General features: G+C 42.6%; 1 protein-coding gene across 1 annotated transcript in view; it reads right to left on the bottom strand.

Moving 5' to 3' along the window:
* DNAH9 (dynein axonemal heavy chain 9) overlaps positions 1–19807 on the bottom strand; it is a gene marked incomplete at its 3' end in the record, with an annotated part of 116581 nt that overhangs the window by 11859 nt on the left and 84915 nt on the right. The window contains 6 exon segments of the mRNA XM_006109816.1: positions 8357–8517; positions 8854–9093; positions 11343–11468; positions 12838–12990; positions 16912–17038; positions 17826–17956. Coding sequence (XP_006109878.1) covers positions 8357–8517; positions 8854–9093; positions 11343–11468; positions 12838–12990; positions 16912–17038; positions 17826–17956 — 938 coding nt within the window.

Below are 19807 nucleotides of genomic sequence, written 5' to 3'. Positions count from 1 at the left end.
TAAGAAAGGTAGAAAGCCGATTCACTCTCAAAGTATTATTTTTTAGGATAATAAATATATAAAACATAGCTTTTCCTTTTTTGATAGTCATGTGACAGATTAAAGAAAATATCAGTGATGAATAGCTGTGGCTATCCCAGAAATGTGGTCTGGCTAATCTTAGAGTTGGTGGAATCCTAATTGGCTGGTATCCATTTTCCACTGCTATGTAAAAAATTACCACACACTCAGTGGCTTAAAAATTCTAAATAATTTTAATAATTGAAAATGATGAGGTGGACCCAACAAAGTAAAATGTAAGAAAAGCGAATGCAGATTAGTCTCCCAGCACTTGCACATGTACAGAACCGGGGAGCAGTGGTTAGATGGTTCATGGGAAGGAGACCCTGGGCTTTTCACAGGTTTCAAGCTCAGTGTGAGAAACAGCATTCGTAAGAGAACATCCTCATCATCTGCCAAATCTGTCCCTATAACATTTTAACTTTACAATTTTGAAAATGGTCTGTCTTCAGCATAAACGCCCCCAATTTTAGAGTCTATTCCTTATGCCCTACACTGGTTGGTAAATGTCTTTCTCAGAACGTGACACAAAGAACTGAGAGCAATGAATGACATATGATCTCTGTCGCAAAAGTGATATCATGCCTGGTAACGGAACTGGAGTAGTTATAGCTCTGCTTCATCTGATGTTTACGTCTCACATAAAATTAGAAATTCTAGAGGTGACTTAGGAAACTCAAGAGAAATCAAGAGTGAAATTCTTACAAGTATTAATACAGGGCAGCAGAACAGAAGACACATTTACAAAAATTAATTTTTACACAAGTGTAAACAAAGTTAAAGCTATAATGAAATTAAACAATGATTTCTTAACTACAACACCAAAAGCACAGTCCACAAAAGAATAAACTGACAAAGTGGACTTCACCAAAATTTAAAACTTTTGTGCTTCAAAAGACACCATTAAGAAAATGGAAAGATGAGCAACAGACTGAGAGAAAATATTTGCAAACATACCTGCAATAGAATATATGCAAACATATATGCAAACAGAATATGCAAAGAATTCTTACAACAGACAAATTAAACAATAGGCAAAATATATGTACAGAAAGTATGCCAAGGAAGATATACAGATAGCTAATGAGCACAGGAAAAGATATTCAACATCATTATTAGAAAAGTACAAATTAAAACTCAAATAAGATACTACTTCACATCCACTAGAATAGCTATCATTAATAAGGTCGACAATAAGCTATGTTGTAAGGACGTGGAGGAACAGGAACCCTCTTAAATTGCTGGTGGGGATAACAAATGATCCAGCTATTTTGCAAAATTGTTTGACAGTTTCTTAGACAGTTAAACATAAAACTTCCACACCATCCAGCAATTCCCCTCCTAGGTATACTCCCAAGAGAAATGGAAACATTTATCTACAGAAATACAAATTTCACAGCAGCATTACTTATAATAGTCCCCAACTAAAATAGCCTGTGTTCATCAACTGGTGAGTGGACAGACCAAATGGGTCATGTCTCTGAAATGGAATACTATTCAGACATAAAGAGGAACAAACAGCTGACACCTTCTCTACCAAGGCTGCACCAAAAATCGTTCTGCAAAATCAGAGAAGCCAGATACAAGAGAGCACATGTCATATGGTTCCATTTATAAGAAATGCTCAGAATAGGCGAGTTTATAGAGACAGAAATCCAATGGTTGCCTGTGACTGGCGTTGGGAATGAGGATTAACTATAAATGGGCATGAGGGATCTTACCGTTGAAAAACTGATTTATGGTGATAGTTACACCACTCGGTAAATTTACTAAAAGTTATTGAATTGTATACTTGGAATGGTGATACTTTTGATATGTAAAATACACCTTAATAAAGTTGTTTAAATATATATATATATATATATATATATATATATATATATATATATAATGTTAAGTAGCAACAAACATTTTTAAAAGATCTAGAGATAACAATAAGAAATACTATATGAAGATACTTATAAACTTTTCTGATAAACATAATTAAAGTATAAATAAGCAGAAATAAGTCACATTTTATAAAGATGCCTATTCATTCAAAAGTAATTTGAAGGAATTAAGGTTGACCAATTAAAAACCCTAATCATTTACATTTTGGAACTGGACAAAATGATTAAAGTTCATTTGAAAGAGGAAACAGAAAAGCTAAACAAAAATAGTCAATGAAGATACATGATGTAGACCAAGCATGTCAAACTTGCCGCCCACGGGCTGCATGCCTTGTTTATTTGGCCCATGTTAGCTTTTGAGTTTGACATGCTTGATGTAGACCTTTACTATAAAAAATTACCATTCATGAAAAGTTACAAGCCTTAAATAGTATGGCTGATAGATAAATTAACATACTGATGAAACAAAATAGATATTTTGAGGTAGTTTCATAGGCTCAGAACTTTGAATATGGTAGAGCAAACATCACAAAGCAAAAAGGAAAAGGGCCTATTACTCATTACTCATTACTTAAAAACAAACGAAAAAATCAAACCATATGCTCCCTGAGATAGTTTCTGTGTGTTTTCCTTGCTCAGGAGTCCACACTTTGGGAAGTCATCTACACTACACCATGAATTCTGATGGGGCTGCCAATCAAAGTATTTCCCATCCTCCCAGGGTAGGCACAAGTTTGGGCAAAACACTGATCTCACTAGTCATCAGGGATGAGCACATGTGCTGGGCAAGAGAGGGTCTGAATCCAAAGTCATAAGGTGTAGGCATGGAGGCCATCTTTCCAGGCATACAAAGAAAATCTGTGGGAGAGAGAAGTCAGTACTCAGAAGAAAGTGAAGCCATGATCGGAGAATTCAAACCCTATCAAGGCCCAGGAGATGGTTACACTACAGCAAGCTGGACTCATTTCCCAGGTAGGTGAGATAAAAGGCCTCTTTCTAAGTTAGTTTGAGATTGACTTCTATCACTTGTCACTGTTTTTGTTTTGTTTCGTTGTTGTTGTTTTAGATCCTCACCCAAGGATATGTTGTTTTTTTTAATTGGGAGAGAGAGAGAGAGAGAGAGAGAGAGAGAGAGAGAGAGAGAGAAACATTGATTGGGTACCTCCCATACATGCCTTGACCAGGGATAGAACCTGCAACCTAGGTATGTGCCCTGACCAGGAATAAAACCCAAATCCTTTTGGTGTATGGGATGATGCTCCATCCCACTGAACCACCTGGCCAGAGTGTAACTAAGAATGTTTTGATGAAAATGCTCACTTTATTCAATTGACAAAAAGTTCACCAAAGAATTATAAGAGGTTAAAGGAAAAAGTAAAATAAAAGAAACTATGATAAAATAAGGTGAATATTAAACTGATCTTGAAATGGGCAGGGGCTTTATAAATATAAAAGTAAAAAAATGGGCAATGACAGTAACAAATAATTCACACAAGAGGAAAATATAATAGCCAATAAATACATAAAAATGCTCAGGCCTATGAGTAATTAAGATCACCCAACTTCAAATGAGACATAAAATTAATAGTATTTTAACAATAATACTTAATGCTGTCGAGAATTCTGTGAGATGAACACTCTCATAAACTAGCAAGAGTGAGAGCAACATTTTTTTCAAGAATAATTTGAAAGTATGTGTCATCCAATTATCCTGCTTCTTGGAATCTTTCCTGGTGAATTAATGAGAAATGTAGTAAAAATTCATATAAAAGTGAGTTCAGACAGCCTTAATTTTAACAGTAAAAGCTTAGATGTAACTTAAATATCCCATAATGTTAGATAAATCATGAGATACTTGTAAGTAGAAGGGAATGCAGCTATTAGAATGTTTTAGAAGAATATTTAGAGAATAAGCACATGATTTAAATAAAAAGAGCGATCTATGACATTTTACACACAGTATATGTTTGCAATTCCAGTTTTTCAAAGTCTACACGTAGAAGCAATATTAACAATGGTTACCTCTGGGTGACTTATTTTCCTTGTTTACAGATTACTAAGTTTTTCCATAAAAATCTCAGACAAAAAACTTTTTAAAAAAAGTGTATGACTTTTGCTAGTGCCCTTGCCCAGGAAATCACCTTCAAAGACTCTTGCAACAATGACATCTCACCTCCTTGCAGTGGTTGCTGAGAAATGAAGAGGTGCTCAAAATTGGTAAGTGGTTGATTAAAACATTACTTAACACAGCCCAGGGCTGAAGGGGCGTTTGTGTGTGAAGGTGAGGGGGACAAGAGGGAGGACCGTCCGAAGGTTAAGACACAACTTATGAGAATCGCTTTTGTTCAGCCTGAAAAAGCACTTCCATTTAGTTCCACTTAGCATCGTGCCAGGGCCCTGCGACAGCGCCGAGCCCACGTGCCTGCTTATACATTCAAGTCCCATCCAGGCGGTGGGAAATTCCAAAGAAACAGGCATAGTCAGTGGGACGCGCTGTAATGCGGGTGTGCTTTTAATGAATGTGCAAAGGTTGCGTGGATCAATTGTCCATTTGATTAATTCCTCTGGCAGGAGAGAATTAAATGTACTTAAGCTACACACCAGCAAAAGCTGGATGCTCTTTAAAATGTGATTTTCTGTGTTTAGGCCAATTTTTTTTTTCTGTGCAAAACCTTTCTTGAGATAATAATGGAAGTCATTGAGAAAATGGAATGTGCCATGTAAATATTCACAACATCCTACTTTGTCGGAAAAGCGTCTAATGTGCAAAACAAGGTCAAGGTCTATATGGTCCGCACCATTGTTTGCAGCAAATCTTCCTTTCAAGTTCTTATTTGCATTATTTGCACAGAAGAGGTGATAATTTCCTGCTTTAGAAACAATTCATTGCCAAAGCCCTCGCCTTTCCCTCTATAAGGCATTTAGCATTAGAGTTCTAGAGACTCCTAAGTCCAAAAGAGGTAATTATCTTCTTCAACTCGTTGGCAGGCATGAAGCCCCCGGGAAAAGAAAGTCTTGTACTTGTTATCACTTGGAGCGATAATGTCTGATATGTCAGTGGAGGGGAAGGCAATATTCTGAATGGTATGGCGAAGCGGGGCACACCTGAAAGTCTCAGCAATCGTTTCACTGCATCCAGATCAGGAGTATTCCGTGCGTGCCTACTATGTGCCAGGCATGGTGCTGGGTCCTGGGTGTGGAGCAGTGAGCAAATCAACGTCAATGTCATCATGGACAGATTCTGATTAAATTGCTCAGATAGAGGAAAGCTTCATTGTTCTGTTCCAAGTGATGTTCTATTAGATCATGATTCAGGCCAGGCAAATATAGCAAAATATTACTGTCACAGAGCATTCTGTATCGGACTTCCTCCCTGTTTAGGGGAGGTATCTTGCTGAGAGTCGCTAGAAAGTCAAAGGAACATGAGAGGGGCCACTCCGAGTGAAGATGCAGGTGAGAAAGCTTTTCCTTTAACCCTCACTGAATGATTCCCACCAACGGATGGAGCCCACGTCAAACCTTGAAGATGCCAACCTCCTCTCCCCACGCTGCTACTGCTTTTGCCATCCCTGCTGCAGAGAAATCTGCATCTCCCTCTGAACAGACGGTATCTGCCTTGTAGCCTAAGCTGGGGCAGGGAGGAGGGTGGTCCCCAGCTAAGAGCAGAAGACAGAAATATCACTTCTCGTATGACCTCATTGCCCTGTGTCCTTCAGCAGCAGAGATGCAGACAGACTCCTGCGTAGGTGCCTCCTCTGAGTCAACCTCCCCTTCCGGATTCTGCCCATTCTTATACTTCAACGTTCAGCCACCATTCGTTTATTTGAGCTGTATTTATTCAGCATCTACTGGGCGCTGGTGACATAGCGACAAACAAAACACAGAGGTTCCTGATTGCAAAGCTCACATTCCAAAAGGGAATGCAGCCAGCAAGCAAGCAAGCAAGGTCATTTCAGAACGTGGGCAAGGTCAGGAAGAAGACAAACAGAGTGAGCCATCAGGGTCATTGCTGTGTGTGTGTGTGTGTGTGTGTGTGTGTGCACGCGCGCGCACACATGCGTGCAGGGAGAGGGTGTCTATTAGAAAGAGTCTCCTCAGAACTGAGAGTAGAACTAAAGGGTGAGAAGGTGACAGTGGAAAAGAGGGACATTCCAGGCAGAGGGAACTACTCGTGCAAAAGGCTCTAAGTTGGAATGAACTTAAAGGGATCAAGGAACAGACAGGAGGTCAGTGCCAGGCCTCAGGGTGGTTGGTAGGAATTACTAGGTCCCACGAGGAACTCAGGTTTTAGTCCAAGTGCAGTGGGGAGTGATGAGAGAGAGTGGTGTGACCTCTACAGGGTTCCCCAGGAAGGAGGAAGTGGGGAGTGGTCTGGGTGGGATTCTGGATGGAAGATCTTTCCAGAATAGCAGGGAAAGTGAATTACAAAGTGAAAAGCATGGGGGTGGGGGAGATAAACCATGAGATCTTACTTTGTGGATGATATTTGGATTTTCAACTCCTCTGCATTTCCCACATCCTATTCCAGGAGCACAGTGATTACAATTTAACTAAACATTGTTTGGAAGTACATTTGAGAATTTAACCAGGATACATGCAATAACACTTAAAATAGGCAGAGCGAAAATCAAGTAAAAGATGGCACAGATTCTATTTGGCCATTTTATCCTTCAAAATTTACGACGGTCTCTTCATTGCCTACAAGTCACCTATTTGGGGTGAGCCAGCATTCAGATATACAACTCGTTTTGGAGAAGAAGAGATTCAGGATTCGATGGAATTATAAGGGGAAAGGGCACTAGCTCTTAGAATCTGCAGAAATCTCGGCAGAATTAAAATATTATTTCTCACAGGGACCATGACCTTATTCCCCTGTCCTTTCTCTCCTTTGCCCATGTTCTGCTGTCAAATAAATCTTCATAAAATACAGTTTTCATCATTTTATTCCTCTGATGAAAAATTTTCAACAGTTTATCAGTACTTACTGAATAAAAATGTCTTTTTCCTAATTTATAGTCTGACCTTTACCCGTTTTCCCAGCCTCATGAACAACTACCTCTCCAAAATTCAAGAATCGACTTCCAGGAGCATGGCTGGAGTTTCCCCATTTCCATGGCTCTGCCCACAGAATTTCATTTTCTAGAATTCTTTTTAAAAAAATATATATTTTATTGATTTTTTACAGAGAGGAAGGGAGAGGGATAGAGAGTTAGAAACATTGATGAGAGAGAAACATCGATCAGCTGCCTCCTACACACCTCCTACTGAGGATGTGCCCGCAACCAAGGTATATGCCCTTGACTGGAATCAAACCTGGGACCTTTCAGTCCGCAGGCTGATGCTCTATCCACTGAGCCAAACCAGTTAGGGCATCATTTTCTAGAATTCTTATTGGTAGTTCTTTAACTTTTGGGGATCCCAGACCACTTAAACCTTTATTGAATACTACAGATTCTCTCATTAGAAAAAGTGACACACGCACAGATTTCTGTACAATTTCATGATACCCTAACAGCCATTCTACAACCTACTGAAACCCTATTGGAATCCTACACATCCTTGAGGGTCAGGTCGGATTAGATAAGATCTCTTCGCTGAAGTGTTACCAGTCCTCCTCTTTCCAACAGTGGGTGGGACCCCCGTCTGTGCTAGGAGGCTTACACTGCTAAGTCCCTTGCTTGGAAATCTGTAGCACACGGCTTTGAGCCCTCCTTGGTACTATGGCCTTATACGTTTTCCCCTTGTGCTATTTAAATTATTACCTACATATGTCCTAGTTCCCTCACTGGAATTGGAGTTTAAGGGCAAGGAATGTTTTAGTCATTCCCAGGGACTAGCTCAGTGTCTGGCATGAATTCATAAATGAATTAATATAAATGACAGAGAATACGGTTCCCTAAAAAAACCATAAGATCCTAACAGTAGGAACTACCTTGCTTTCATCTTTGTATTCCCAGAGTGAGAGGTGCTGAATAAATGTGCGGATTGATTGATAAGAAAATAATCATAGGGATCATTTACTGAGCATTTACACACACACTAAGCTTCTTACAAGCATTGATGTCTTTTATCCTTACAAAACCCGTGAGGTGTGAGTTACTACCTCCATTTCACAGATGAGGAAACCAAAAATGAGATCAAGTTTCTCATGGTCACACAGCTGGCATGGGTTAGAGCTGGTGTTAGAACGCAGGTGTATATGACTGCCCAGTAATTCCTCAAAAAGTCATGGCTCATTGGTTTGCTCTGTGGTTTGTTCTTTTGGTTTTACTTTACATCTGTTGTGTTCATCAAGCCCTCCCCCTAGAACTCTGTGAACCCGAGTGACAGCAGCCTTGATGCTGGATGGCCATTGGATGCATGAGCCAGAGAGCAGATTTCTGTCAGTGGCTGGTGCCAGCACTCACCTGTCTGTCAAAGGTGTGATCACAAGGCGAGGTGTATTTCCCAGGTACTCATAGGAATATAGAAACTGGGCATCACAGATGTTGGCAAAGCAGTGTTTGGCCTCGTCATCCCAACGATGCCGCAGCTGGGACAGCCAGAGAAAGGCCTGGGCACTGTCCACCTAAAGACAGAGTGGCAGAGCAGCTGGGTGAAACAGTGCCCAGCAGGTAGCAGGTGGGCCTTAGCCACAGGACACACAGGCTCTGGATGACTTGGGTGTTGTCTTCTAGTTAAGAGCACAGCACACTGTGCCCACCACAGCTCAGAAGGCATGAGCTGCTCTGATTACACTGTTTCTATGGGGTTTTGAAAGGCCGGAGCAGACACCCTGATCCGTTCCCAGCTCTATGGCCAGTGCAGAGTCTGGCCCCCATGCTTTGTCTGTATGTAAGCCTCTTCCTAACTCCAATATTGGTGTGCCCACAGAGAGGGGGTCTCCTACGTGTTTGGTACTCACCTTCTGAGCAATCATCTTGGCCACCACGTCCCGGGCGTGCACATCGATGGTGCATATGGTCATGACCTTCTGCCGGTCCCCCTTGGAGAGCTGGCCAATCAGCATGGTGATGAGGGCTTTGAGCTGGGCCACTTGCTTCTTGTAATAGTCTTTCATGGCACTCTCATAGCCTTCCTCCAATCTGGCAAATGCCATGCCCACCTCTGTGGTCCACCAGATCTGGGTGCAGGTCAGGGCCACCTGTGGCAACAAGAGGCACTCAGCAAAGCCTTTACCAGGACTATCTCCAAAACCAGTCCACTCATCACACCAAGGGACTCAGAATGTGACTGTGTGAGTGGCATAGCCCCTTCCCACCCTCTCCACCAGCATGGATTAAGTGAGCCATGCCTGTGAATCCTTGGTGATGTGAAGTGATTACAACGCAGTGAGGCAAGTACTTTCTGCTCTTAGTAAGTATACCATTTGGTTAAGAACAACCAAAGACTTACTCTAGTCATTGTCAGTGGCTTTCAGAAATCACTATACTGATCATTCAGTTTTGCAGCATCCATCCTGTGCTTGGGAGGATAACAATATGTTGATTGAAATCTCAAACACACTCAGTCTTTGCTGTCATTCTGAATCCTCTTGGGGTCCGAGTATTTCAGTTGAGTGAGCCATTGCTGATCACTTGTGGTGTATCTTGCTTGTATGTAATACTTTCACTACATTTTTTATTTCTTAAAGCTTATAGTGTTGAAAGCCTACTCTTGAAGGTCAAGGTGAATTATACCAAAATTCAACGTGATAATATGATTTGCATTTTTCACAAATTCAAAATAAATAAATGGGGGAAAAATTCAAATGAACATTTCTTCTGTTTATTGGGAAACTTGATATGAAAAACGCATGATTTTGATTCTTCATGGTGGAGAAGTTAGATACACTGATCACCTGTAGGATCATTTGCTTTGGGAGACATGGTTGGAAGATAAGTTATAACAGCAGCAGGCAACAAGCTTCCATGCCTCCAAATTCTGATTCAAGTAAACAAAGGGAGTCACCCACTTTGTGAAACAGAGAATCCTGCTGCAATAAAGGCACCACTCCCTAGTTTATCCACTTTGCCTTTGGATTTAGACATTGGGTCTTGTTATAGGAGTTCCTCCTGCACTGGCATCTTGTTGGTATGGTTTGAATGTGATGCAGCAACTGTACTGTTAAAAATACCTCTTCCCTCATGCAGTACCCACCTATATCCCTTCTCTTCTCACTGTCATAATTGCTGCCAACATTTCCCCACCCTTTTCTCACTTCTCAGCCCCCTGCACTCCACTGAAATGGCCTCCCTAAGTTCACAGACATTCCTCAGCCTCTTTATTTTGCTTGGTCTCTTAGGAGTGCATGACATAATTGACCTCTGGCCTGCTACCAAGTTTCTTTTTTGGTTTCCATAGTTGCTATTCCCTGGTTTTTCTTCTACCTAAAAAGGTACCATTTCTCATTCTGCTTTACTGGCTCCTCCCTGCCTACCCAGTCTCTGAGTGATGCTCATGGGTTTGTTCTATATTCTTATTTCAATCTACATATCTTCCAAGAGCAACTTCACCTACTCCTATGACTGCAATTACCAGCAAATACTTACAATCCCAAATATACCAACACTAGTATTATGCTACCAATAGGGGAAAGGAGGAGGGGTATACTGCAGCCAGAGTCATTAAAAAATTCTCATTAGTTTTCCCTGCTCTCTATTACCCTCCTGAGAACCAACCCACTAAAGGATTCAGACATGACTTAGAATCAAGTCAGACTCCCTAACATGGCCTCTAAGAACTAGCTTCGTTTCTTCTCCAGTTATTCTGCTGCCTTTTGTTCCCTCCACGGCTTACTCTTGCTTCAACCACACCTAGTTCCTCCAAATTCCTTAGATACACTATGCTCCCCTTGCTACCGAGACCTTACACAGGCTTTCCCTCAGGCTTGGCTGCTCTTCCCCTCCATCATTACCTCATAAACTCCTATTTCAAACCTCGGCTTGAACAGCATATTCTCAGGGAGGTGGTCCCCAGGCCCCACTGCCTAGCCCTATGCCCCCGAGTGCCCCGAGCCCCTTTGGTCACCACTCCAGGCCCATCTGTAAGAAACGCAGTCTGTGAACTCCAGCGGGGCAGGTTCAGGGTCCTGGTCCCTTCTGGTGTCTCCCAGACTCAGCGGTGAGCTTGGCACAAAGCCGTCTGGGTCAACCAGTCGACCTTTTACATTTTCTCCCTACGGCAGCCAGTGAGGGCCAAAACAACAACCCCTCCTTTCCCCAGGTTTTGGTTGAATTAGGTCACGGCTGACAATTCTCTTACTCCCTCTTGCTGACGCCTCACAGACCAGCTTCTCCTGACTGTGAAGCCAATAGTGAGTCTGATGTCTGGTCACCCCTGAAGGCTGACCAAGGTCCCCGGGAAAGAGAGCCCAGTGGAACCGGGGCCCACGAAGGTCTGGTTAGGATGTACCTGAGCTGGATAGTCAAAGAGCCACTGCTCCCTGGGCTTTTCCTCATAGGCAGTCACACCGTCGGTCATCTCATGCCTCACGGTGGCCTTCATGTGAGCAAGCACGTGGTCCAACCATGTTTCCACCTGAAAGAAGACCTCTGGCTTAGCCCCTGGTTTCTGAGAAGATATGATCAGTAATACACGTGTCCTTCCTCCTAGCCCGAGGGAGTGAAGACAGTGCAGCCAAGCCCTGAGGACAACCCCAACGGCTGCCACAGGCACAGGAGATGACGGCTCATTTGTGTAACCCAGGTTATAGGTGAGCACCAGGCTCAGCTAACTGCGGGGGGATGTTCCCATTGAACACACAGGACAGAGTGGCAGGCTAAGGGGGTTGGTTGGGGGGCAGACTGCCATCCAGGGTTCATAAAGGAAATCCTAATCTGGGTTGAGGTAGGTGTAAATAAGTCAGTGGATTCTCATGACTGTCCATGAATATGGCGATGTGAACCGGGATTATATTTTCCAACTAAATGCTTTCTCAGTCTACAAAAAGAGTACATTCCGAACCAAACCCTGGGGTTCCTCTCATAAAGCAGTCTGATTATTTTCCGTATTAGAATTGCTTTCCAGGACACATGTGGATGAAGGTGAAACTCTACAAAAGATATTTTCTCCAGCTGTTACTGTACTTGGGTATTTCAGGGTAATGAATGAAGAGGACTTATATCTAGTGGTAATGGTGAAGGATGGTAAAGGGGTTGAAGCAGAAAACTGTCCCATGCTTTTTGTTTCTTTCTTAAAAAAATGTTATTGATTTTTTTTAGAGAATAAAAGGGGGAGGGAGAGAGAGATAGAAACATCTATGAGAGAGAAACATCAGTCAGCTGCCTCCTGCACACCCCTACTAGGGATCAAGCCTGGATTCCTGGCATATACTCTGACCAGGAATCAAGGTGACCTCTTGGTGCATGGAATGAAGCTCAATCCACTGAGCAACACTGGCCGGGGTATGTTTCTTGAATTATAAACAGAAATCTGGAGGCAGAGTTCTTGGCTCTGCAAGGAGGGAATGACTCTGGGGTGCATTTGAACAGAGAAGTGACATTTCAGGAAAAATGGTTGATTTTAAGGGGTGTTTTCTCCTGGGGCAGATGTCCATGTTCCTGGTTCCTGTGGGGTGCTCCAGGGGATGTCATGTCAAAGTCTCCGGTACTGCTAACCATTGTAACCCTTTTCTCATCGACTCAGGGAGCTGTTTATGTGCATTTCCTTCCTCTCTGCACAGGTCTTTGGTTAAGGCAGATACATGAACACTGACACAGGTCCTTCCCAGAGAGAGGAAAGCAGGCATGAGAGGCTGCTCCAGGGTTGGATCAAGTCAACGGAAGCGGAAGCTGTGGGTTCAATGGGACACAGAAAGCAGCTCTGGCCTAAGGTCAAAGGCCGTGCCGAAGGTCAGTGCTGACTGTATCTGAAGGCAGATACTTGAGAGAAAGGACTTTCACAGCACCTGCCCACTGCAGCTGCAGGGCTCGCTGAAGGCCACGTACTCCTCCTCCTTGCTGTACATGCCGAGACTTATCTTGGTTGGCTGCTCACTGGCGTCCAGCTGGAACTGCATCCTGGCCATATTGTCAAAGAGTTTGGAAAGGTGGCGTTGAACCTATGAGGGGAAACCATGGCAACGAATTGGAGAAGGTGTTGTTTAGAGGTCTAGGCATGTGACCACTATTAGAGGGCTGGGTACCAAATACTTAGAAGAAGCTTGTGGGAATGATGGTGACGTGACAATGGGAACCAACTAAATGAGTAGAAGTGGCCAAAGTAATATAATACTAGTAGGAATTCTAGTATTATATTACTAGACCCTCTTCCTAAGAAAATACTACTGTGGGGCAGGAGATCAGCCCAGTGTAGCCTGCAGAAGAATGCTAACACCCCTGAATCTGGAGTCTGTGGAAGAAGTCACCCAGTTGTTGGAAGTGCTTTGGTGAAGCAGACAAACATCTGGAGCAGTGGTTCTCAACCTTCCCAATGCCGCGACACTTTAATACAGTTCCTCATGTTGTGGTGACCCTAAACCATAAAATTATTTTCGTTGCTACTTCATAACTGTAATTTTGCTATTGTTATGAATCGTAATGTAAATATCTGATATGCAGGATGTATTTAGGCGACCCCTGTGAAAGGGTTGTTCGACCTCCATAGGGGTCGCAACCCACAGGTTGAGAACCACTGATCTAGAGGGTCCAAAGCCAGGGCAGGCATGCTCACCCCCAGCAGAGAGCCTGGCTGTGCCGGGCATCTCCCTAGCATGGTGTCTCATGACACAGATGTCCTTCACCACGAAGCCCAGGCAGGCTCTCTAGAAGGAATGCTAGACAGAACCACACTGTGGTCCAGGGGTGAGGGAAACAGCAGGCTCCAGGAGGAACAACAAGCAGAAAACTGTTCTCTGAAGGAGGTTTGTGAAGGATAAGGTCCTTCAGGCTGCAGGAACCCCGAGTATAGTTTTACATTTACAGTAACCAGCTCTCTAGCTTATGAGATGAGATGAAAACGTTTGTGTATTTGTGGGCTGTGAAGGTGTTCAAGATCATGGTGACAAAGATCTTCATGGGATGACCCTTTGCTTAAATTTAAGAATAAATAACATTAAACAAACAACATAGGACCATAGACATATCCTGCAACTTAAAAGAAGGAGAAAATAGGACTCAAAATATAGAGTAAGGATGTGTGTGTGTGTAGCTTTAATGAAGGAAACAGAAGTCATTATGAAAAAGGTCACCTTGCATTGTTTTCAATTAAATGAAAGAAACAAGAGCTCTATAAAATGAGGTGAAAGGTCAGATGAGATGCTAGAGGTAGAAAAATAAAGTAAGGAAACCAACAAATGACACAGCACAGTTTGTAACAATGTTAGCAATATTAAAGGACTGACTAAGACAAGCAAATTAAACAGGGTGGGTAAACTTGAAAAATTACTGCAGAATGCCAAGGAAGAGGACTAAGAGATAAAAATATGTATGAAAATATATATGAATATATAAAGGTAATGCATAGAGCACAGAGAAAACAGAATCTCAACTTACTGAAAGGAGAACTTTTGAAGAGAATGAAAGCCTTGGTTTTCAGGTAGGAAAAAGCCTCTCATTATGTGCTGAAAAAATTAATAAAATAAAGCAAGTATTTAAACAGACATAAATTTTCTAAAATTAAAATGTAATTTAAATTTTTATCTCAGAGATCCAGATAGAAAGAAATCAGGCTACCTAGAAAGGTTAAGAAAATAGCAGGCAGGCAGGCTCAGATGACTTTCCTAAGCAGAAACAGCAGAGCTAAGCCTGCAGGAATGTGAGGGAAATTTGCTGTGGCTCATGAATTCCAAACCCAATCACTGAATCACTCACATGTGAAAACTAAAGAGAGTCACAGACGTAGAAGGAATTGGGAAGTACTCTATCATGCTTTATCTCTTGGGGTGGGAGGTGTGGGGCACCACTTAGAGATTTACTCAAACCACGAGATAAATAAATAAAAATAAAGAATAAAGAATGAGTATATCACGTGCAGAGGTTTAAAAGGTCTGGCAACGATCTCTGACCTCCTCCTATACATAGAATTAATGAACATATAGTTATAAAACAGAATGTTAACGTGATAAATATTTCAGCTCCACTGTGCCTGCGCTGCTTTGGAAATATTTTAATCTATAGGGAAAAAAAGAAGGGATGTAACTATTAGGATTAATCTCTCTTTAGCACTTTCTCCTTAACAAAAACATAATTTCACTAAGTTAGAAAGTTAGTGACAAGCACGGAAAGCTTAGGCATGGGTGCCATCTTTTAGCTGTTGGAGAAGCCGGTGGTGATGGGAAAAGATCCAGCTGCTATGAGGGAACATGTGGCAAATCTACCAAGATCACATGCCATTTACCCTTTGACCCCGCAGCCTTATTTCTAGGAATTTACCTGGAAGGTAAACCTCCAATAATACAAGGCTCAAAGTTTTTTAATGCTGCATTATTTGTCATTGCAAAATATTATCAACAACTTATGGCCAGACTACATTGTATTAGTCCATGGAGTATGATGCAGATGTAAAAATAAAGAGGGAGATATCTTTGAATTGATATGGAGTGATTTCCAGGATATATAACTAAGTAAAAAAAAAGAGCTTGCTACCTTTTGTGTAAGAAAGAAATGGGAAGAAGAAAATGTACAAATGTAAATGTCCACCTGCTTATCTTTGCAAATATAGACATGGGAAAGGCAAACCAACACTAATGGAATTGGCTTCCAAAGAGGGAAGGAGGTGGTGATGCATGGAGGGAATAGGGAAATGAGTGACACCTCACATCTTTGTGTATAGTTTGACTTTCAGAATTCTACATATTCAAACAAGCAAATAAATGAGGTGGAAAACCTTGAAACTGAAAGTAAAGAGAGCCCAGCTATACTTCGAATGAGTAACAAAATCACACTGAAGGAGAAAGAGAACTCATCCAAGTGACTTCTGAATAAAGTCTTGGACTGTGTCTCCTCAGTCTCAAGAAAAATAAGAGAACTAAAAACATCTCTTTGGGGAGGAGGGAGGAAAGCGCACGGAGCATGCAGTAGAGACAGCATCCCTCCCTCCCATCATTCACTGTGAGACTCAGCCTCCGTCATAGATAGCAGTGGCCCTCAGCGTGTGGTCCCAGACCGGCAGCTTCACTTGGGAAATCCTTGGAACTGCAAATTCATACCTATTGAATCAGACCCTCTAGGACAGGCCTACGGGTCTGTATTTTAACAAGCCTTCCAGCTGATTCTGAACCCGCTCAAGTTTGAAAACCACTGACTATAGCTTCGAATATCAACAATGCTTCAATTAGTTACTTTAATATTTAAAAATCTTGTAACACAGTAGGCTTCTTCTATTTTACAGATGAGAAAAGTTTGTTTCAAAGAAGCAATATGCAGTGACTATATGGCTAATAAGGGGCCAGAACAGGTGGTGGGACCCGAAATTTGGGCTTCTCGTATGCACTCTTTCAACTAAACCACCCGATGTCAAGTTAACACAGCTTCTATCTCATCTCCCCACGGAGAGTTTTAGCTTCAGCTTTTAAAAATGTTTTTATTGATTTCAGAGAGAGGAAGAGAGAAAGGGAGAGAGAGAAAGAGAAACATCAATGATGAGAGAGAATCATCAACTGGCTGCCTCCAGCATGCCTCCTACTGGGGATCAAGCCCACAACCCAGGCATGTGCCCTAGTTGGGAATTGAACCATGACCTCCTGGTTCATGGGTCAACACTCAACTACTGAGCCGCACCTGCCGGACTTAGCTATGACTTTTGGCTGCTATTGACTGGATCTCTCTCCAGAGGCATCATTTTGCCATCTTCAGAGCTTCTCCAACTCTACCGTAGGGAGAAAGAGCCATTGGTGAGTCGGAGGGCGTCCTGAGAAGCAGTGATGGTTGGGAATGAGGAAGCTCTGAAGTTAGGAAGGGAGGAGGCATATGGGGAACCCGAAACCCCCCTGCTGGGGCTCCTCAGTCCTTTGGGGGGTTCTATAAGCATTCTCTTGGCTTACCTGCTGCGGGGCTGTGCCGTTGGAAAGGATATCTAACAGATCAGAAGAGGAGAGGAAGTAAAACCTGGGGAAGGCCAGCCTTTTGGTGTCCAGGTACTCCGCCAGGGCCTTCTCACACAGGTACAATCTATGAGCAAACACAGAACTTCCTAACTCAGTCTGCCTAGACCTGTGGTCGGCAAACCGCGGCTCGCGAGCCACATGCGGCTCTTTGGCCCCTTGAGTGCGGCTCTTCCACAAAATACCATTGTGCAGGCGCACACATACAGTGCGATGGAAACTTCGTGGCCCATGCGCAGAAGTTGACATTTTGTGGAAAAGCCAATATTTTGTGGAAGAGCCACACTCAAGGGGCCAAAGAGCCGCATGTGGCTCGCGAGCCGCAGTTTGCCGAGCCTCAGTTTGCTGACCACTGGCTAGACCAGGGGTGGGCAAACTTTTTGACTCGAGGGCCACAATGGGTTCTTAAACTGAACCGGAGAAAATACCACGTGCAGGCGCACAACGTACAGTGCGATTGAAACTTCGTGGCCCATGCGCAGAAGTTGGTATTTTGTGGAAGAGCCGATATTTTGTGGAAGAGCCACACTCAAGGGGCCAAAGAGCCGCATGTGGCTCGCGAGCCGCAGTTTGCTGACCGCTGGCTAGACCCATAGGTCATAGGCATTGCCTCCACGCAGAAACATGCAACACATAGAACACATGTGGAGATCAGCAGGGGCAGTTTCTGATGCCACACTGATCCATTTCCATCAGGATAAACACCTCTCATTACACCCCGTATTACCCACTGTGCAAGCAAACCACAGACACATGCTCGCTCCCTTGGGCATTTAAATGAAGCGAGGACCTCAGGGACAGAGGGGAGGACAGGCCTCCTCCGTCCTCACCAAGGGGCAGCAAGCAGCCCTCACCTGCTCTGAATGTCCTCCAGCCTCTCATAAAGCCCTGGCTTGTTGGTGGCTTCCACTACATTTGGAGTTTTCTGAGCATCATAAGCGAGCTCTTTAAAGTCCATGTCAATGCCCTCAAATCTTTCAGAATCCTGCAAATAAAAACAGGGAGACAATGAACTCCCACTCCCCTCCACGCTAAGAAGCCCCCTTATGTAGCGAGTCAGAACGAAAACCTGTTTCTAGGCTGTCCTAAGACTCCAAGAAGGCAATACCTTTAGCTTAAGCCTGGAGCTCACAAACATTTTGATCTTAATATTCCCTTACACTGTAAAACAATTGTTGGAGTACAAAGAGTTGAACCTCTTTGTAAGTAGATAATTATATCTATCAATATATCCTCTACATTAGAAGCTATAAAAATTTCAAAGTTGAAAAATTTAAAAAATATGTGTTAATTCATTTAAAAAGTAACAATATTAATCTTATTAGTTAACATAATAACATGTATTTGTCTAAAATAATATTTGCCAGCCAAGCCGGTGCGGTTCAGTGGTTGAGCATCAATGCATGAACCAAGAGGTCCCCAGTTCGATTCCCAGTCAGGGCACATGCCCAGGTTGTGGGTTCGATCCCCAGGGGGTAGGGGGGCATGCTGGAGGCAGCCAATCAATGTCTCTCTCTCATTGATGTTTCTATCTCTCTCTCCCTCTCCCTTCCTCTCTGAAATCAATAAAAACATATTAAAAAATAAAATAATATTTTCCAAACAAAATAACTCAGAGAAAGAAGTAGCATTGTTTTACTTCTTCTTCAAATCTCTTTTGTGTCAGGTCTAACTCAGAAGACGGCCAGACTCTTCCGTCTGCTTCTGCATTCGGTCTGTTGTGACAGCTCATGTCACATGGCTCCTGGAAAGCCCCCCTGCCCGCTAATGGAGGAATGAGCATAAAAAAACAACAACAATAAATACACTTTAGCTTGTTATTAAGGTAGGCTTGACCTTGAGGATCTCTTGAAAAGGTCTCAACGACCCCTCAGGGGCCACTGAACCACCCTTTGAGAGCTGTTGGCATTAAACACATAATTCCTAAGTCAGGTAGATAGTGAACCCAATGGTTTTTTTCTGGGTCCATGCAGAAGTTTTGTACTATAACCAAGGAAAGTTTGTCCTCAGCAAATGTAATGTCAAAGTTAATTAGATACCATTGTTTCCCCCAAACACCCACACCCTCACAGGGTTTCTGAAATGACTGAGACAATAATATATGATATGTTCAGCACTTTATCCCAATACCTGGCACCTGCTTACAGCTGTGGTATTAATATTGCATACAAACAACCATAATGGTGTGTACGATGTGTACTATTTCAATTAACTTCCTGCAGTAGGCATCAGTATTAGTCCCAATTGGCATGTGAGGAAACCAGGAAAGAGAGAGGCTAAGTAACTTGCCCAAGGCCCTGCAAGCGGGAGTGTGAGGACTCGAGCCCACCCGGTAGCCTGTCCGCTTCAGACCTCTGCATCCACACATCTCTCCTAAGAAGGTTTACAAACCAGTGGGCAGGGTTGAGTAAATCATGATTCCTCAATGAGATATTTTACTCCAATTAAAGATGACAAAGTATCAAGGGTACAGATGTATTGGAAATATCCAGCATAAATGTTTGAATAAAAAGAGCTGGATAAAAAGTATAGTTATGCCAAGAACAATTATGTAAAACTATGTACATACATGAACAAAAGTTGGGAAATATTCATAATTGAATGTAATTAGCTACTAGTCAGAGTGTAAGATTATGACTGATTTTGTTGTTTTGAAATTGCCTCTGTTGTTGCATTGCTAATACAAAGAAAATGAATGTATATTTACATATTTTAACACCAACCTGTGTTGAGAAGTTAATGATGCTAATTCTTTATTATGTGTAATTGCAAGTTCTCGAATGCTCCCTATAAAGTCTACAGAAGTCTCCACCTGTGTCCTTACCTTCTAATGAGA

Source organism: Myotis lucifugus, unplaced genomic scaffold (assembly GCF_000147115.1).
Source record: "Myotis lucifugus unplaced genomic scaffold, Myoluc2.0 scaffold_282, whole genome shotgun sequence".
NCBI lineage: Eukaryota > Metazoa > Chordata > Mammalia > Chiroptera > Vespertilionidae > Myotis > Myotis lucifugus.
The sequence above is the reverse complement of the archived record's forward strand: the minus strand, read 5'-3'. Positions and strand labels throughout refer to the sequence as shown.